This window comes from Protopterus annectens, chromosome 3.part0, assembly GCF_019279795.1.
Source record: "Protopterus annectens isolate FY-2018-M chromosome 3.part0, PAN1.0, whole genome shotgun sequence".
Taxonomy (NCBI): domain Eukaryota; kingdom Metazoa; phylum Chordata; order Ceratodontiformes; family Protopteridae; genus Protopterus; species Protopterus annectens.
Window position 1 is genome coordinate 883,000,359 of NC_056731.1, and position 22,580 is coordinate 883,022,938.

At 34.0% G+C, this 22,580-nt stretch overlaps 1 protein-coding gene across 1 annotated transcript in view; it reads right to left on the reverse strand.

Moving 5' to 3' along the window:
• Positions 1–22,580, reverse strand: part of ANKH (ANKH inorganic pyrophosphate transport regulator) — a 1,474,332-nt gene that overhangs the window by 408,622 nt on the left and 1,043,130 nt on the right. Inside the window, exon 7 of the mRNA XM_044065217.1 lies at positions 22,086–22,178. Within this exon, the coding sequence (XP_043921152.1) occupies positions 22,086–22,178 (93 nt within the window). The remainder of the gene's footprint in view (positions 1–22,085; positions 22,179–22,580) is intronic.

Genomic DNA, 22,580 nt, shown 5'->3' on the forward strand with positions numbered 1-22,580 from the left:
TAATCCTCTGTTTTAAGTACCTGGGGGGAGCAATACTGGTTTCATTATTAGGCAGGATACATACAGGGGGAAACAAGTGAAGATGAAATGTATATATTTTGGCAGTTTACAACCTCCTAAGAATTAATTTCACATAACGGCTCAATATGGCATCCGCTACTGACAATTCTCTGTGACTTGCTGCCTCCTATCATACCGCTATAGTCTATAACTGACACAAGTCTACTTTCTGCAGTCTAAAGGCTTCTTTTTGCAGGATGTTAATTTAGGATTTGCTAATGATGCAATTTCTCATTTCACTGACTTGTCATTTCCATTTTAGTACATCTGTCTTGTTCTGGCCGACTATCATGACAGTGGCATGGATCCGCAACTAAAATCATATTTTCTTCTAGTTCTTTAACTGGGGTTTAAAAAAATGAAAATGCAGCAATACTTCTTAAATCTCATTTATTGTGTCAATGAACGTAGTACAAAATAATTATAGCCAACGTGGTTCAGATATAGCCAGTCTTATTATAATATATACAACTTTATGAAGATAGGAATAAATAATATTTAAGAAATATTCAACTCGGGTCATAATTGAAAAGGGAACTACTCCACCTACTGGGTTATCAGATAAGTAAATAAATAAATAAGCATTTAATTATGATACTTGGTATAATTTCCTTGAAAAAAATAATGCAGACTTTTTTTGCATTTTCTATAACCATAAAATGTGTCTGTGTACAGTACAACCCTATACAAAACTGGTAAATGAAACAATGGGTTCATGTCTTAGGGAAAAATCCATGACTAAAAAGTCCAACAACTTTGACATAATAAATGAAACAACAAAAATCCAACTGTTCCATACAGACAATAACAGCTGGTTGGTTAAATATTTTAATCCACAAACAATTGCTAGTTTTAGGGCTTTTGTCCCTACAACTCGGGACTTCTTCAGAACAAAATCACAAAGTTATAACTGATTTAAATAAACAATAAGTATGCATAAACATAATTTAATCATATGAATCTAAATAAATTTAAAGTGATAGATATATAAAAACCTTACTAATTTAAAATAAAACAAAAACTACCTTTAATACATTTAGTCCATAAAATACTAAATGTAGAAACAACTCCTAAAATTCAGTTCAAAATTTGATCATAATTTTGCTGCTGTCATCTTTAAAACAGGATAAATTCAAATTTGACCACTGAGACCTGGGGGATATAGTGGCATTCCACTTAAGCTGCCACATAAGCTCTATGTTTTCTATTCTTGTTTCCCATTGCCCACTTCTGGCATCTAGGGGTATTTTTTTTCTAAAATTCCAAATTCAAATTTCACAAAACCCTTACATTTCAGGGAAAGTTTACAGAGAGCATAGTTTTTGTTCCCCTTCCTAACGTCATACAAGTGCTTGTACATTCTCTTACTCAAACTCCTTTCCGTTTTGCCAATATAGAATAATTGGCAACTATTACATATTGTGATATAAACTAGAGCTCAGGTGTCGCAGTTGCTTTTTATAAAACTTATTCTAGAATGGCAATAACTGTTTAAAATAAATATAATCTTTATCAATAATACAGTGCCACTAGTTAGACTTCCTACACTTGTGGTTCCAATAAAAGCACCCCTCCATTCACATTCATTAATCCAGTTCTATTTCTTTCTAAGGTTCTCTTCATATTTTTATTTATCTTAGAGACAAACTGTGGGGCGTTCCCCCACAAACCTAAAAATGTCCACGTCTGTATTAAAAATCAACCAGTTATTTCTTATAATCTTTTTTATTAGTGAAGTATTGTCATTATGTAAACTTAACATAAAATTTTCATACTTCAACCTCAGTCCTCAACCTCAATGATAAAGTTTTCCTTCGCTGTTGTGTATTTACCTACAAAGGGGTAAATTTCAAGCCTCTATCCCTAGACACCTCATCAAGTATCTTATCCAATAACTCTTGGGGATAACCTCTCTCCAATAACATTTCAACATTCTTTTTATCTCTGTCTTGAATTGTTTGTCCTTTAATACCATTCTTGCCACTCATATAAACTGCCCCTTAACCAAATTCCTTCTATAATATCTGAGGTAACAACTTTTATAATGAAGCTAGGAATTAGAAAAAGTACTCTTTCTGTAAACTGAGAAAACATCATTGTTGTCCTCAGTTTCTTAACTTGATATCCAAAAAGTGGGTAAATTTTATCAAGTAATTGTGGGTGAACTTTAAAAAAGTGGTAGTTTCTGATATGTATTTCAAAAATGTGTTTATTTCAACCCGTTCCTTTCCCCATATGATAAATATACCATCCAGGAATCTACAGTAAAAATTTCTTCATGAATTGTAGGGAAAATTCAAAATAAACATAAGTACAATAAGTTGGTGTAAATGGGGGTTGCACACCGCCCCCAAAGTTATTCCCTTCATTTGTTATAAAATTCCCCTTCAAAAAATAAAAAGTTGTTCTGCAAAACCATTTTCATTAATTCCATAATAATCCAACCTCTTTCCCATCTAATCCCCCATATTCTATAAGGGCTTTGTGAAAATATTCTAAGCCCACATCGTGTGGTATGATAGTAAATAAAGCAATGGCATGCACTGTAAGAAAGCTGACATTATTCTTACAGTGTATGGGTATTAATTTCTTTTTTTTTTCAAAACAGGTTTTATTGTTTTAACATATAAGAGAAATATCATAACAATTTTATACAAGTAATTAAAAATAGGTATTATTATAATATTCAACAAAACAACTAAAGTATTTACAAAGACATCCACTACAATCAGATCAATTAATTAAACTAAAAAATTAGAATTTTTAACAAATTTTGTAAATTATCCCATACAATATAATATGATGTTTTAATTTCTAGTTATTATTTTCCTGGCCACTGCTAGGATAGACCATAACAAGGAAGCTAATTTTTTTAACACATTGAGGTACAGGTGTGTTGAATAATATAAGTCAGCATTAATTTCTACATTACATCTCTTTACATAGATTATCTTTATTTTATTTTTTTTTATCATCAAAGGTGTAAAAAGATCTATGTAAAAATTTCCATGTATAAAGTCTCCAGACAATGGAAGATGTAGTTCTATAAGCAGATTCCAATATATATTGTTTATCTTGTTGAGTTGGTGGGTCCCCATTAATAGAGGTGAAATAATTCCAGTATGAATCTACACTGTAAAAGTTTCTTGTCTGATAATTTTATGTATATATCAGAAACTTTATGCTGTAAATTTAATATCAAGTAATCAATCAGTTTTGGAATAGATTCTTTAACTGTTATAGACATTAGATCTATTCTATCAATGAGATGTTGTCTAAAGATCTGAACATCATTATCTATAGCTAAATGAGCCCCTTCAGAAAGTAGATGACAAGCATACCCTGAGTATACATTATAGGAATATGAAGTACAAAATTCCTTTTAGCAACCACACAATGAGTTATTTTTTTTATTTTTTTTTTGTGTGTTAAGGATTTTTTCAAGTGCATACTAATTATTGGCTCAATAATCTTTCCATTTTGCGATATATGACTGATCTATTAATAAAGGTATTAAAAGATTTTTGTATATTAAAAAAACAGGTATTATAGTTATTATATATAATAGGACCTGAATTGGGTACATATTTAGTAAAATCACAAATGAGAATATTTTTAGTTTTTTCTTCATTGAATATTTAACCTGAAATACTTTTTAAAATTCATCATTTTATCAAATAAAGACTGCATAGAAGAATTAGATCCTGCTGATGTAATTCAGATAGTCCCAAATCAAATCAAATGCTGAACCTATACTATCAAGACTAATAAGTGTTATCTCTTTTTTTTCCTTGCAAAAAAATCATTATTGTTAGTCTTTCTTTATATATCAAAAGTATTTCTATTTACAATGTACATCTAGTTGGATCTTTATTAGGTTTTAAATTTGGTGAAATAAATGTATATTGCCAAGATGGGGGTTATTAACTCAGTTTGGGCCAAAATAATTTGTGTAATAATAATGTATATGAAATATTCTCTTGTCCAATAGTTTCTTGTTGTGTTTAAGCTTTTTTATATGTTTTTGGTTATAAACTCCTTTATTTTATCTTTAGGTTTCCATGTAATGTGTGTGTATGGTTATCTTGTGTGAAGTGATTTTAAATTCATCCAGTATTTCTGGTATACTAGAAACATTTCAGATATAGGACATGAAATTTTTTTGGAAAATTAAAAATCTGTTACCATCTGGTTAGAAATAAAGACCCTATCTATTTTTGAATAAGTTTTGTATCTGTTACTTTTTTTTCTGTGGTGCTCTGAACTAACCAATACTGTATAGATCTAAACTAAACAACATGAAAAAACATTATTCTACAAGTGTAAATGCATCTACATACAGCCTCAATGGAAATTAAATCCAAAATTACCAACAAAACCAGCATGTAAGTCAAACATAACTCAATCAATACCAACTCATCCAAAAACTCTTATTATTCACACACAAAAAAGAATTCATACATATCCTATTATTCATAAAAAAAGAGAAAAAAAGAAAATAAAGTGAGCTAGAAAAAAAAAAAAAAAAGAAAAAAAAAAAAAAGTAAGGCTAATGGAATGTTACTATGTGTTTATATTTGTTAAAATTAAAATAAAAACAATTTTTATTATTATTTTTTAGTATTTATTATTATTTAAAATTATTTAATTTTATTTACACAGAATTGATTATTATTAAGTATAGCATTAGATTAGAAATAAATAATACTTTTTATAATACTTAAGAAAGAATAAATAGAAATTATTAAAGAATATATTATTTTTGATATGTTCTTAAATACCTTGTTCTCCCTTCCCTCTCCCATACCTTTACCCCTATACCTAATGTAATTGAAATACTTTAAAAAAAACAAAAAAAAAAAGGAAAAAAAAAAAAAAAAAAAAAATAAAAAATGTATCAAATTAAAAACCTTACTTCTTTTCAACAAATAGAAAAACATTGAATCAGAATCTGAAATGAATTTGATCACAGTTGAAAACAATTGGCAAACAAAACTTGACTTTGCACATAGAGAATTTCTAAAAATATTTCTTTCTTTATTTAAATTTGCTTGCTGGAAATGGAACATATAATAAAAAGAAAAGAAATGATGAACTAAAAAGAGAGAGAGAAAAAAACATATAACAAATCATTTGTTTCTTCTTCTTTCATTTCTTCTTCTTCTTCTTCCAGCTTCTTTTGCCAATCTCTCTAATGAAGATTTAATGCCCAGACCATTTCTTCTATTTTATCCAAAATTTTTCTTTTTCTTTTTTTCTTTGACAAACAGTAATCATCGAACAAAATCAAGGAATCAAAGGGGACCATTTTTTAAGCTTGATTTTAAACAGAGAGTATGTTTTAATGTTTGTGCTTTTAAGCTCTTATTTTTTTGGCAAAAAACTTTTCTTTTTTTATTTACCATGGAGAAATACCACTCATCAAAAATCACAGTGTTGGTCATTGTCATTAAACAGAAGCTTTTCCTCAAGAGATTTAGAGAACTCTCTATTTCAAAAGATGATAGAAATCTAACTTAACTATAACTGATTATTTTCTTTTTTGTTACAGTTAGTATATTAATATAGTCTATATTGCTCTTTAATACCAATGCTTGCTTCAGAGATCTAAAGTTAAAAGGAGAAGGGAAGTTGTTAAAAAATATATATTAATATAGTAATATTATTTTCTGGCAGTCAGTCATCTAATCCAAATGTTATTGCCTAGATCTATTCATCCATCATCTTTGTGTGCAAATGTTGTTTTATGTGTGTAAGAAACTTTTCAGCAAAAACTCTTTCTGATTTTCCTTTTTCTATTTTCATGTCATTCCTAGCTTCTTCTTCTTCTTCTATCTGCTTCTTCTTGTTCTTGCAGTTCTGTATGTCTATTTTCTATTTGTTTTGTTTTTTTTCTATGGTGTCTATCTATTTTAGTATTCATTTTATCCATTTATCAGTAAGTTGCTGGATTATAATTATCAGAGATTCTTTCTTCTTGATGCTGTCTTCTTGGGAATTTGTCTTACTGGAACTCATTTCAGACTGATAACTGATAAGAAAACATTTCCAAGTGACAGAATATGATTTAAGAATATTGTTTTTTTTTCTTTTCTTTATATATAGAAGAACTAACTAAAACAAACGATATAGAAAGAAAAAATTACTTCAAAAATTTTTTTTTTTAGTAAAATAATTTCCCAGTGTAATGAAATTGGTGGAGCTGAAGAAATCTGCTGCTATCCTGTGTTCATCCTTGGCCACGCCCCTCTATGGGTATTAATTTCTGTAAAACATCCCATGAATCTTTCAATATGTGTGGATATCTATTTAAGATGTTTCTTCAACTTCCTATCTACATACATTTTTCTGTACACTACATTAATTTCATTCTTGGATATAACCCTGTAGTTACTGTTGTCCTGTAATATATCAAAAATATGGCTCACATAATCTGTCTGATAGGTTACAACCATCCCACCCCTCATGTTATAATCCTTACAGCTTTATCTTTGGTTAGTTCTTCAAGAAATGCCCGCTTGTTCTGTATAAGGTTAAAGTGTCTGGTTCATGTTTTATTTAACATAAAATATATATCCTGTTCAAAAGCTTTCTCAAATAACAACATCTTATTCAAAGGGGAATTCTAAATATTTTTTCTTGATAAAATTAAAATTAGATGGTGAGCTGGTATTTTTATTCATAATTGCTAAATCTGAGTTTCAAATCTAGAATTATATCAGAAATATCCAACTTATTACTTGGAACAAATGTGAGCCTTTTTTTAAACAAAGTAAAATAATTAATGTCAATTGTTAAATGACTATAATTAAAAAACAGTGAACCCTTTCTGGGTCAATATTATACCATCATAAGTGGAAATTTCCTCCATTATTGGTAAGGTTGGTCTTGACTGTACTGTGTACTCTCGCTCTTCTCTGAAAACGTTACTTGTCCTTGTTTCCTTACCCAGCCTCCCTAGTCTAAATGGCATGTGAGGGTGGGATGTGGTCTGTTCTTGAAATATGTTTCTTAACCTCTGACGTCCTTGGGAGGGAAGGAAATTCCAAAGGGTCCTTAATACCCTCAGGCTCTTGTCCTGCAGTATGGGTATCATCCTCTAAAGCTGAACTGTAATCGAGACCTCATCTCATTCATCAACAGAATGCTGACCATATCCAGTATGGTTAGTTATATTTGGTCTCTCATAATTTCTTGATAAATCTATACAGTTCCATCCCTAAGTAGTTTCTTCTGTTTTCTATTTCTAATATATTCAACTTGTTCATCAATTTTAAAAATATTATCCTATGCCTTTCTATAATAATCAAAAAGTAAATCTTGTAAGATAATGATTGTGTCTTGACTTGGTTGACTAGACTATTGATCTCAGACACATTAAATTTAATAATAAATTCAAGTAACTCCATACCATGTCTATTGAACATAGCCACAAGTTGCAAATAATCATCAAGCCCCTTGGAAATACCAAAAGGAAATTTGTACAATGTCAGCCCTCCAGGAACCTGCTTACATCTAATACATTCATGAAAATAACAACTGTCCATTTGAAGCATATGTACCTTTGACAGTTTCTTTTCTAGTGAGCGTAGCATTGTTTCTAGACTCAAAGTTTGGTCTTGGTTACATTGGTCACCCTGAAAAAAACAGTAGTTCTTTGTCAAGCTAACGATTTAAATCTGTGATATTCTGTATAGGAGTTCCACAAGTGCCAATATAAGTACTCCGATGAGTTCCCTGGTCATCAAAACCAGCAGCAGCAGCAGTGGGAATCAATTTCATTGCTGCTTGTTGAAGGTCCATCTCGAGTTGTTGAATGTAATCGAGTTGCATTAACATTGATGTCATCCTATATAGAGGACTTAATAGAAACTCTGGATGTTCCATTAATCTCCTATGAGGGGGAATATTCCCAAATGATGTATTTCACCTTCTCTACTGCTTTCCAAACCAACCTGTGACAGACAGGTTGTCGAAAACAGAGTACAAAGGATATGGCTGCATTGTTGTGTTAACAACTGTGTAGTTCATCTTGTTGACTCACCACAACATTACATCTCTCCTCTTCCATAACTAAAGTAGCAAAACATTGCCAGCCACAAAAGAAATAATTAAAATTGTACTTATTGTAATTCAATGTGTAAAAATGTCTGTACTTGTTTAGGGTCCGGGACTTGGGATTCATTTCTTCAGAGTCCTGAGTAACATCATGTAGTTTTGCTTATGCACATTTAAATGGAATAGAATATTCCCCACTGAAAACACATGACTGCTGTCACCATGCCTTTAAGGCCATAAAATGTTTGTATTGCATAATTATGTAAATCTTAATTCAGAGACAACATAAATCCTAAGAGAAGCTGAGATTTCTAAATGTTACTTTGAGTTTTCCAGACTGTAGGCTTGTCCATATGCTATTAAGCCCTTTACAATAACAAGGTTATTCTAATTCTGAAAGCAGCAAAGATAGTGGGTTGTTATTCTTCTTTCTGTTCCAAGACCAATGACTGCATCATGGAGTAAGTAAGTGATTATTAAAGTGATAAAAAACAAGCATGGTAAAATGTGGAACACACTTAGCTGTAACACTGCTTGCTGCAGTATATACTCCTGGTCTTTCAGAGGAAAATATTTTAGAGGCAACAGCAGCTCAGAGTGACGAGACATCAGCCTGTTACAGGGTTAAAAAGATACCCAGAACATGCCTGGGTTATGTATATGATCAGGAAATAGATATGGCAGTCCGTCCTCCAAAAAATCCATATACAGCAGACCGTGAATGGAAATTTGTCCCATATCAGTGTTTTATAGGAAGTCAGATGGGAACTAACAACAAACTAAGTCACAACACTTTCCAAAGTCTACAAATGTAAAATAAAGTTTGACAGAACCGAATGATTACAAACCACATTTTAGCAAAATTAAATACCTGAAATAAGAGAACTTATATTTTATAAAGTAAGAGGAGTAGGATTATTTAAGTAGATGGGGTTTTGAAAAAGATACATTTCAAATAACAAAATGTTGACAAACAGTGGTAACTAAAGTCATCTATTTTACTGTTCACAAAATACAGATCTTAATTTGGGTGGAAACAAATTCACTTTTTTTATTGAGCAAGTAATTCCAAATTTTATTCTACAGTGTACTGGGACATCATTAAGAACACAAAATATCAGCTTGAATAAATGAACATTTAATATCATTACAATCTTATAATGTCAAATATAAGCAAGTCAAACTAACCTGATTATAAGGTTTAAATAGGATACATTAATTTGCTCTGTTTTTTACAGTTCAGTATTAATTTAATTGGGCAGTCTTGCATCCCTTCATTTGTTCTGTTTCAGAGTTTATATGGGTTTCATTTAGTAATTTAATAATTAAAACACTCCCATCACTGCTAATACACTGTATTTCTTTCCCATGAGATTTTTTTGTAAAGACAATACAATACAATGCAATACAATAACACACTTTCATGCACTGCATTTCAAGCAGAAAAACTAGATTTCAGATAGAAAACACAAGAGTTTCTGTTATTGGAATCAAACCTTCTTAGAGCTATCCTTTAGAAGAGACTGATGGTTTCTATCGCCTGTATATTTAATTATCCATAAAAACAAAACCTGTGGTTAAACACTTTTAAAAACTGTAGAAAATGTTCAGGTTGTACTCACTAAGGTAAAGTAATGTATGTAGGGCCCTTACAGCTAAAGGTAACTGATGAAATATTACTAGGTTCATATTCTGAGGGTTCGGAGGATAAGAAGCTGTGTTAACTTTTTTGCAGCTTTTGTTTTAGCAGTGCTTCACCAGAACAGAACAACTTCCTGCAGTCAGTTATCAGTCTTTGCACTTGCTGAGCTTTTGAGAACAGATGAAAACACTCATTCTCTTTCATATCAATGTTCTCATCTTCAGTACAATATTTTCCCATAAAGCTCTGAATGTGCTGGGTACCTGGAACTCATTATAACTTAGGTAATGTGGTTAACTGTTTTAGTCTAGAAAAGGGATGAAAAAAGGGTTCTGCCAGTTGCCAGCTTTTTGAAATGATAATGGATGTGTCATTTTTTACCAGGTTTTATCTTAACATTAACAAAGGGCAAAGTATGAAACCAGCCTTAGCCCTTTCGGGAATTAACTGCACTAAATGTTCTTCCTCACATATGTATTACTTGGTATGGATTTCTACTAGAGTACCACAGCTAAGAGTTAAGCTTTGAAAACACTATTACTGTACAGAGACTCCATCTACAAAGTTAAGCTTAAGACATAAACGTATATATATATAAACGTATATATATATATATATATATATATATATATATATATATATATATATATATATATACACACACACACACGTGTGTGTGGGTGTGTATGTGCACACGTGTGTTTGTGTGGGTGTGTATGTGCACGTGTGTGTGTGTGTGTGTGTGTGTGTGTGTGTGTGTGTGTGTGTGTGCACGCCTGTGCGTGTGTGAACACACCATTTAAGAAAGAAAAAACATTGTAAATTATAGATTGCAGCTGTTGGGTAAGATAAACATCATGTTTAAGAGAGGAATATAACATGCAAAAAATGACCTGTAGATTATACATGGGTTCTAATGCATCTGATGTTTTATTGTGCATTCATTTTTTGATGACAGCTTCATCCTAGTCAGGCTTTGGAAAAACATTCCTAGATAGAATTACAGTCCTTTGGAGAGGACACCCATGCACATAGGCAGGCGCGCGCGCGCACACACACACACACACACACACACACACACACACACACACACACACACACACACACACACAGAAAAATGTACTGCATTATGGGTAATTTGAGAGACCATCAATTCACCTGTTGGCATGTCTTTGGGATGTGGAAGAAAACTGACAAAAACCTACAGGGGTAAAGGGAAAACATTCAAATTCCAGAAAGAAGATACCCTAGTTGGGAACTAAAGCAGAAAAAAACCCAACCACTGTGACACAGCAATGCTAGCTGCTGCACCATAGTGCCACGCACATACCGCATGGCATGAAGGCAACATTCTCAGATCCTAACATTGTAAAATGAACCTGACTGCATCAAAAGATATGCACATGTTTCAGTCCAAACTGAATAATAATAATAATTATAATACTTTATTTATTGACATTTGTTAACTGGATTAGTCCAACTGAGCCAGAGGCCCATTTTCAGTCGAGACCCGAGGAGAAAAGCTCCAGAAGTATTACATATTTTTACAATAAAAATCAAATCAAGAATAAAAATGAGTAAAAAATGAAAGCCACCATGAAACATAAGAAAATCAACAGTTACGAGAATATCTGTACATAGACTAGTTTAAATAACAGGTCTAGACAATATCACATGTGAAGTACGTGCAAATAGATAAACCATTTAATCAAAAAAAATGTTTTTCTTTTTTTTTATGAGGGGAAAGGGAGGTATAAAGGTATATGACGCAAGTACAAGGAAGTAAAGAGTAGTCTAGGGAAAAGGAGCTAAAGTTGAGAAGAGAAAAGGCTACATCAAGTGGGGATTAGAGGGGGTTATAATAATAATATTACTAATTGCAACCAGTTTCTCAGAATTTAAGATAACTTAAACAAAATGGGTACTTTAAAAGTATAAAGTAATTTTAATTTAGAGCACAGATATAATAAAAAAGCAGCTATTTCTGAAACAAGTGTAAGTTTTCATTTTTTAAAATCTCCTTGTTAAAGTAAAAGGCAGGTGCATGCACTTGATGCAGTTGAAAACCAGCACTATTTCACAACACTTTACAACCATTGGTTTACTTTTAACTGTTCACAACTAGCTGAAATGTACACTTCTGCTTTAACTGCTCACAACTAGCTGAAATATACACTTCTGCTCTGTAAGTTCCCTGCATTAAACATCATAGGAAACGTTTAAAAAGCCTCGTAATAAATGAAATTAATAGAATGAAAAGAGTGCACTGCAATTCCGTGTTAGGATAGACATCCAGTTTTAAGGAAACAGTAAACATAAGGGTTCTCATCCAGGAAAAAAGAGGCCATTGTTCCCCTCTACACGACATTCATTAGACCCCATTATAGAGTACAACTCCCCTTTTGGAATGTACCTCACAAGACATCTGCAGCAGCTGGAAAGGCCACAGAAGTACCTCACAAAGAGGATTACTGGCCTCAAACAAATGCCCTACACTGACCGCCTGAAAAACTCCAGCTTTACTCTATAGCATATCGCCTACTCCGAGGTGATCTCTGCCTAACATATAAAGCTATGTCAATCCCAGAGCTGTTGGACATGCTACACCTAAAGAAATCCCAATCCCTCCAAGCTACACGCTCTAGGGACCTAAACCTTGTCACCATAATAAACAGGACACGCTGGAGGGATAGATTCCTGTCCCAGAGACTTCCTATACTCTGGAACAAGCTACCCATCTATGTCAAGCAAAGTTCTTCATTAGCAATCTTCAAGAAAAAATCTTGATGAGTGGATTGGAAATAGGAAATACACACCGGGGATCACTTCTGTGTCCCTGCTGGACAGTAGCATAGGAAAATAACTTTTCTGGGTGGCATAAGCTATGGTACCTTGCTGGCTAGGCTTACGTAGGCCCTTGGGCCGATAGCCTAGTACCTACCTATGAACCTATAAGAAAGAAGAGGTAAGTATCTCATTGATTACATCCTTATGGTATCTAAAACACCTGCTAGGGGAGAGATATTAAGAAAGGTTAAGGGATACTAAGAAATGAACTCAAAGGATATCTAAAGCTACTTCCAAAGCAAAGTTGTAATTAGTGGTGCCAATGTTTTGTACTCCAAACACACAAACTGACCTTGCCCGTCAAAGGAAAAATAATACAACACACTGGGCCAGATTTATGAATGCCTACACTAAGTGTACAATCAGTGTATGCCATTCTGAGTGAACAGACAATGCAAGCACAACTTATACCTTCTTCCACCTAATTTTAGTTTTCCTCCTGATTTTCTTGCAGCCTTAAATATTGAGGGGATTCATAAATGTTTCTACAAAATGTAGACTACTTGTACACTTACTGTAATCTTTCTAATGACAAGAAAGCACAAGCATTATGGTAGGCATATTTTTGAATACAGAACATGTACACTTAGTGTATCTGTTATACTGTGTCTTCTCTGAACTTAAATCTCCTTGTTGTACGATTTGCTGACATTCTCAGCCATTACAGACATCTAAAAATAAAAGTGTAGTATCATTTCTTGGCCAGTTACTTAAAGGCAGATTTCTAAATGAATATACACTAACTTTTTGTCAAGACCTCAAATTCTTTATAAAGCAGATGCAAAAGAAGGACATTTTTCCCAGTGGATCAGTCAGGAAAATTTAGCCATATGTACTTGTCAGACGGCATATGCCAGGGTGTAGATGCAAACAAATTACTTGCAAAAATGTTCATGGAAACCATTGGTTCTTGTCAAGACCTTAATTAAAATATGTTTTGTACCTCTAAGAGGCCTTTGCTTTGAAGACCAGTGTAATGTACTTTTTTGAAAATATATTTCTATTTAAAAAAATCATATATATCAATAAACACAACAAAAAATCACACAAAAAAAAACATTGCTAACAGCTCAGGTTTCATGTTGGCAAAAGGAATTCAAGTACATATTTTATAATAAAATAAAACAAGTATTAAATACAAATCCATTTGAAATGTTACATTATACAAAATTAAACAATAACGAACATTTTAAGATTCTTATTCTGAAATGTATTTATAACAGCTATGTAAAACAAAATTGTTGAAGTTTTTTTCAGCTAGTAACTTCAACATTGTCTGGTTCTTGGTATCTTACTCTGTATTGTGGATTATGCCATTAAATACATATGAATATACTGCCTGATATCATAAGGATCCAATTCACAGCTTTTATTTCTGGGGATTCTTATTTTACCAAAAAAAAAAAACATAAATGCAGAGCACCAACGGTTCAAAGAGCTTTACTTCAACCACTTATGCATAAGATTCTTATTTTATCCTGAAAGTAAAAATTATTCAGACATTACAAAGAAAGATAATACCCAAGCAGAATAACCTACAAGCATGCCTCTCAATGTCTTTGCTCAGGAATTCTGGACAAAGCCAAAGATGATATGGGTACAAATGCCCCAAATCAGGGATATTTTTAACTATTACTCAAATTCACAATCAAAAGCTAACAGAATAGGCTTTGCATCGATATGCACTTTGAGCAATAAGAAATATAAAATTTTAATGTGTGGCACTACTAAATTACTGTAATCCTTAATGATATACCAGCAAATAAAAAAAAAAAAAAATACTGAGGTATAGTTTAAAAATATGAGGCAATTTCAGGGGCATTCTGTAAAATTCTGGACAGTTGAGAAGCATGCCTATAGGGGATTGAGTATATTTGACTGAAATACATAATGTCGGAAAAAAAAAGACTGAAAGTACATTTCACAGGCCTAAAGCAGATGCTCTATGCTGACCGCCTTAAAAAACTCCAGCTATACTCTGTTGCATATCGTCTACTCAGAGGCGATCTCTGCTTAACATACAAGGCCTTGTCAAACCCAGAGCTGTTGGACATGCTACACTTAAAGAAATCCCAATCCCTCAGAGCCACACACTTCAGGGATTTAAACCTTGTCATCACAATAAACAAAACATGCTAGAGGGATAGGTTCCTGACCCAGAGACTCCCCAGACTCTGGAACAGATTGCCCATACATGTCAAGCAGATCGCCTCTTTGGCCCTCTTCAAAAGAACCTTGATGATTGGATGGGAGAAAGGATATTCACCCCAGGGATCACATCAGTCGCCCTGCTAGACAGGGGTCCAGGGAAGTAAATAGTGTGGGAAGAAATAGCCAGGGAATTGTTATGCCTATGCTTGTATAGGTCCTAGGGCCGATAGCCTAGTACCAACCTATGAACCTATGACTGAAAAACTATTTCATCATAAACTACTTAAGTCTAGAGACTGTATTTATGGTGTCTTTGATTCTGGGAGTTGATAAGCTAGTAATTTAGAAGATGTTGCCCGGACTGGTAATGCCCACCATCAGGTTGCACCCCCTGATTTGTAGTTTGTTTTTGCGCCAGCACTGATTCACTGTGTGTGTGATGTTTTCACTTTACTCCACTTTGAATCTGGGGGTAATCTCAGCGCAACCCCCCCCCCCACATCACCCTACAAAAGAACTTCTGAATGTGTATATGTTACGCAGAATGTTAATAAAATGGGTTTTCAGTCAAATTTCCTTTCAGTCAAATGTACAGTCTTTTTTTTTACATGTGTTTCAGTCACTACTACATTCTTTCAAACATAACAGAACCCCTACAGGTTTCAGCAATGCAATTACAAGCACAAACAAGCACCTGTATACACAGTTAAATACTGTATGTTTTTGTCATTTATCTACTGACCACAGGAAATTAAGGCACCACAGAAATAAAGCCAGAAATAATGGCTCTTATTTCAGATGAGTTTAGGTGTATTGTTATCAGTTCTATGATGATGTCTAAAAGAGCATGCATACTTATGTTCTGCCACTGGCTCAAATGTGCAATTAAACCAGAAATGTCACACTTGTTGAGGGTTACTTAACATTATGCAGGACAGATTGTGTTTCTTTCACAGGAAATGCACATACATCATATCACATTTTTTTTTATTTTTGGTTTTGCAAACATATTCTGTTTTACTGGTATCAAGCTCACTTGCAAAGAAAATATGACTGAGTAAAATGTATAGAATCTAAACAAACAAAAAAAACTACATGAAGTCAGTACTGAGTAAAATAAAATGATTTGTAGAATAAGAAGCAAATCAGCTATAATAGGTATTCATTGTGTCAGAAATCACTGAATCACGTTTTCAAAGTTAATTAAGGAGGTTGCATTTCAGAGATCTAGCCTTTGTCAATGCATACAGTATGGAGAAGTTGAACATAAGCACAAATCTTTAGCTTTTCAGACCTGATCCTGACCAGAAGGGTAAATGCAATACAGACGTATACGCATATGAACAATTTAGTGCAGCCAGTCAAAAACCTTGATTCTGAAGGTGGACAGAACAACAGTACACAGACAGAATCCATACAGAAATGGGGAGAACGTGCAAACCCCACAAAGGCACTGAATGCAATTCAGAAATGAATTCCAGACCCTGGAGTTGTGAAACAGAATAACTAATCTCTGAGCCACGATGCTCTCTGTTTTGGTCAAATTCAATGCTTTTGACTTACCTGAGCCAAGTTTTAGATATGCTTGATGGATGTGCTCCATGCAGTAGGAACTATTTTTAAAATATACAACAGGCATATTTACAGCATCAATTTCCAGAAATTTCTAAACTAAATGCACTCATGCCAGAGTAAACAGGTTACAGAGAAAAAAAAAGGCATCCATGGGAGGAGCATTTAGGGGCACCAATTTTATCACACACACACACACACACACACACACACACACACACACACACACACACACACACACACAAGTTGCAACATATGACTTATGAGGATATAATCATTTTTTTCAGAAAGGAATTTAATTCTCATAGACTCCGCTTCAACGTTGTGTGATCTAAGTCATTTAACTTGGTGAGTGCTCCAGGGTGATCATTAAATGAGTTTAATTAAGACTACATGAACAAAGCCACTCTGATTCTCTCCCCATCCCCATCTCCTACACACACACACACACACATACACACACACAGACACATACACACACACACACACACACACAGACACATACACACACACACACACACACACACACACACACACAGACACATACACACACACACACACACACACACACACACACACACACACACACACACACACACACACACACACAGAGACAGACACACACACACAGACAGACACACACACACAGACACACACACACACACAGACAGACACACACACACACACCAAGAAAAATATTTCTAGTGTTCCAAATTCCATGTCATGTAGTCCAGTCAATAGTAACGAGACAGGATGGTAAGTGCAGAGAAATAAAAGCTATGATCTTTAATGCACGAAATACTAGCATGTTCTCTGAGTTTAAACAACAGTGAACACATACGTAATATCAGGTGGAAGATTACGCAATAGCCATTTTATGTAAACACTGATATGAACTCAAGGGCATAAATATATTACAAGTTAATCATATTACTATACATGTGGACATGGCTATCACCAACAGTACACATAATTATGCAATTCGATTCCCAGATGCAGTGTTCATTAGGTAATGCTCATCTGAGCCCAACGGTATGATTTAGACATTCCAACAGCAGTAATCAGCAAGTTCACTTTATTCAAAGTTAAGTGCTTTCATCTACGGATCGTAGATTTCATCAGAACAAATGCCCGTATCAAACCAGTCATTTAAATACATTCTGTCTTCCAATCAAATTCAAAACATCATTAATAAATTAAACCACGTAATTACATATTAAAAAACTAGCTTCTAAAATATGTCCAACTCATGAATTACGCTAAACATTTGCATCATAAATATACTATCTAAACAAACACCCATTGTAAAAAAGGAATAAATAATACATGTAATGCTACTACATTGTTTTGTATAATATTTATAAGGGTAAATATGTCAGTACTACATACTTCTAGTGGAAGAGTATCATAAGTAAATATTATATATTAAAAATTGATTCTGTTAAAATATTGATTCTATCAAAATGTACATGATATATAACATATAAATAAATAAATAAATAATTCTGTAAACATTCCGAACCCATTGTAAGAAAACTATATACATCAATATGAAAATTCTATTTGGTAGTTTATGCCTGTAATAAGGGTTTAGTGGGGATACATTTGTTTAATCCTTGGGGGTTGGCTGCATTTAAAAAAATTTGCCACCTAACTTCTTTCTCCCCAAGTTTGGCCTTACTGTTTCCTCCTCTTAAGCTGGTCAAATCTGAATCTAGAATGGCGAACCTGAAGGAATCACAACTACTACTAGATTCCAAATGCCTATATAAGGCATTATTCTTGTCCTTTTTTATACAATATAAGTGGTCATATATTCGGTTCCTAAGCCTTCTATCAGTTTTTCCCACATAGAAACTTGGACACTTGGTACATTTCCCTAAATATATAACATGCTGGTTTGACAATTCCCCTTCTTAAATCTTATTCTAGTTTTGTTGGAATTTCCCAAAATGATAGTTTTTTTCCTCCATAATAGTGTAACATTGATTACAATGTCCACACCTACTAGTACCATCCGTCATATCCTTGGATTTGTTACCTCTATGTGTTGTCCTTGATTCTATAATTCTATCATTGTTGATTTCAGCTGCCAATACAGAATATACAGAGGTCATCCGTTCTGAAATGGTAGCTGAAATCAAGAATATTGGTGAAAGGTCTAGGAGAAGAGGATACTTAGACAATTTAATACGGGACATTTCTGTTGTTACTGTTTGTCTTTCGGCTTTTCCCGGTTAGGGGTCGCCACAGTGGAACTCTGGTCCGCTAATGATTGGCAGTTGGTTTTTATGGTGTCGAGTTGCCAGCCTGATGCCCAACCTTCAATGAAGGCACGCCCATTCAACGCATGTCTTTCGAACGCCCACTCGACCGTGGGGAGGACATGCAAACTCCACACAGAAGGCACTCCCAACCCAAGCTGAGAATCGAACGAGAGAGCTTCTTGCTGTGAGGCAACAATGCTACCGCTGCACCACGGGAAGAAATACTTGCCACTTTTGGGTTGTGACACAATCACAATGTTAAGGAGAAAGACCCTGACAAAATGAAGGGATATAACCGAGCCTGTATATTACAATTTAATCCTACTGTGGTGGAAGTAAAAAACATTATCCATAATAACTGGAATATCTTAAGGAGTGATGAAGGGGTACATAACAAGTTAGAGGATGTACCTTGTTTTGTATACAAGACTGGAGCTAACTTAAAAAGAATGATAGAATCAAGAACTACACATAGAGGTAACAAATCCAAGGGTATGATGGATGATACTAGTAGATGTGGACATTGTAATCAATGTTACACTATTATGGAGGAAAAAACGATCACACTGGGAAATTCCAACAAAACTAGAATAAGGTTTAAGAAGGGGAATTGTAAAACCCAGCATGTTATATATTTAGGGAAATGTACCATGTGTCCAGGTTTCTACATGGGAAAAATTGATAGTAGGCTTAGGAACCGAATATATGACCACTTATATTGTACAAAAAAGGACAAGAATAATGCCTTATATAGGCATTTGGAATCTAGTAGTAGTTGTGATTCCTTCAGGTTTGCCATTCTAGATTCAGATTTGACCAGCTTCAGAGGGGGAAACATTAAGGCCAAACTGGGGGAGAAAGAAGTTAGGTGGCAAATTTTTTTAAATGCAGCCAACCCCCCAGGATTAAATGAATGTATCCCCACTAAACCTTTATTACAGGCATAAACTACCAAATAGAATTTTCATATTGATGTATATAGTTTTCTTACAATGGGTTCGGAATGTTTACAGAATTATTTATTTATTTATATGTTATATATCATGTACATTTTAATAGAATCAATATTTTAACAGAATCAATTTTTAATATATAACATTTACTTATGATACTCTTCCACTAGAAATATGTAGTACTGACATCTTTAGCCTTACAAATATTATACAAAACAATGTAGTAGCATTGCATGTATTATTTATTCCTTTTTTAGCAACAGGTGTTTGTTTAGGTAGTATATTTATGATGCAAGTATTTAGCGTAATTCATGAGTTGGACATATTTTGGAAGCTAGTTTTTTAATATGTAATTTTGTGGTTTAATTTATTAATGATGTTTTGAATTTGATTGGAAGACAGAATGTATTTAAATGACTGGTTTGATACAGGCATTTGTTCTGATGAAATCTACGATCCGTAGATGAAAGCGATTAACTTTGAATAAAGTGAACTTGCTGATTACTACTGTTGTGACATGACACATTCTATCTGTGAAACATTTTTCCTTATTTGTTTGGTGATTGTCGGGGTTCACTGATCTATTTCATTTGGTGGTTTACACATTCTTGATGTTCATCATATCCTGCTGAGGATATAAAACTGTCAGCCAGCTTCTAAAGCTTCAGGGTACCTTACATATGCCCAAGCTGAGCTGACTAAAAAGGTTTAAGCGCCAAATCCTTCAAAGCTTTTCTGCTGCTGAACAACGAGCTCCTCTGAGGCTTTCTAGGATCAATGGTGGATTCATGTTGCTCCTTTGTTAGCAAACAAGTTACCTTTGGTGAAAAAATGTTTAAATTTTAACACACTGTTTTGTTTAATAACACTTTCCTATTCAAAAAGGTTATTTTAAAGGTAGGAGTTTGTGTTTTAATGGATTGTCAGGAAACTATACTGAACTCTCTCTTTTTTTTTTTTAAGAGCTCTTTTTTTAGAGACAGCTCTTTTTCCTGTCAGTTTAAAAGTTATTTAAAGTATTTAAAAACATTTCTTCTGTGGTAAAATTGGGTTGATTTTACTTTTTTGGGTCTGGCAAAGTATTTAAAGGTTCTTTTTACTTAGTGTTTTTCTGTGAAAAAAGTGACTTTTGAAGACTTTAAATCTTTAACAACTTTTGCTGCTTATTTTACTGAGAAAGAGACAACATTTTTAGCTTGACCATGGAAAAAAAACTGTCCATCCCATGATCTGTCCTTCTTCCTTCCACAAGTAGAAAAAGTTAAGAAAATAGTCTTTGCCATCACAGCAGGCTAGCAATTTGCCTCAGCAGCAGGTGTGTGACTCTGCTGTGGTGATTAGTTGCACCTCAGACCACTCATCTTTTACCCCAGCACTGTTTGGTGTAGGACCTACAGCCACTATGGACCGGCGGTTAGCCACATCCTCTGCAGCTCTTGGAGTCCTCTCAATGGGTAAGACAGAACAACTCTTGTCAGGCCTGGGAGAGGGAACAGTGAAGAATTCTCTGTTTTCTCAGAAAACACAAGATATGGGGTGTCTGCCTAGATAATAAGGTCTTAATTCTCTTTAGGCATCTATTTACTGAGGATATGCAGCAGGTACAGATGGAGGCAAGAAAGCCTGCTACTAGAAAATGACATATTAGTAAATGGAAAATGTTTTCTAGTTGGTGCCAACAACATAACCAGCACCCATTCAGTGCTAGTTGTTCTCTATTTTTAAAATATTTGTGTGAGTTATTATCCTAAGGCCATTCTTACCCCTCCTTCAAATTTCATTTATTGGTCACATACTACACTCGCACAAAAATACAGCTAGCTCTAGTAGCAAAAGTTAAACTAACTCCTAGACTACCAACTACTGTAGATCAGATGGTCAGATAAATGGCGCCAACAATGTGACAGACAGAAGGAGCTTTCCAACTACTAAGTGTACACTTTAATAATAAACACTTCAGTGTTTAAAACTATGGTAAAGGAAGGTAAGGTGGATTCAAATACTTCAGAAATGTCAAAAACACTGTCACTTAGCTACACCCAGCCTGAGCAGTAGAGATCGCGTCCAAGTCCAATGAGCAGGAAATGAGATCTGAGGTAACCGCATGGGCAGGAGGGGATTATGGATAAGGTTAGGAGCCTGAGCTTTGGATCCAAAGTCTAGACTGGCTGAAGTTGGATCGAGTTAGATCTGAATACCCAACTGTTGAGGAATGGATGGAACAGATAACATTAGATCCATGCATTCAGGACTAATTTTCTGCAGAGGCTTGGGTGTTGTATGCTACCTCATAATTATTTCTCTGTCTCTTTCTCTTCACCCTACTACCATATTGTGGCAATCAGTCAATAATGCAGTCCACATAAAGTATGGTTCCTTACATATTGCTAATGCAATGCTGAAAGAAAGGAGTCCAGGTACTTTACCTATGAACAGGCAGAAATACCTGTTATTGACTTCTGAACTCATGACTGGAACATGAGCTTACCCAATACTATGTTTCACACAAAAAGGTAAATCTTTACATATGCTTACCTTATCGAAGGCTGGGTAGATTGCTCGGATCTCCGTCAACCAGCCATATGGCATGTGACCCACTGGATATGTTGCTGTTAGTATAGCAACAGCCTAAAAAGGAAGAAGGAGAGAAAATACACGTTAATGAAAAGAAAAGAAAACTTTCAATACTGGAGCCTGCTTATACAGACTGAACAACTCACATTTTGCCTAGTAACATAAAACAATACAGATTACATTGGCCTTCACTCTTAGTTTTTATGCCTAAGGTCCAGAATCAGCTGTCTGTCACATTCCCATCATCAGGTAGTATTTATTTATTTATTTTTTAATTTACATTTGTTTACCGGGATAGTCCGACTGGATACCTGTCCATTTTTAGAGGAGGCCCGGGGAGAAAAGCTCCAGTAGTAAAAATTAAATAGATTACACAAGAAGTAAGATAACATTACATGGATTACACAAGAAGTTAGATAACATTAGAAAATATAAGACAAGGTGTTTTGTAAAATG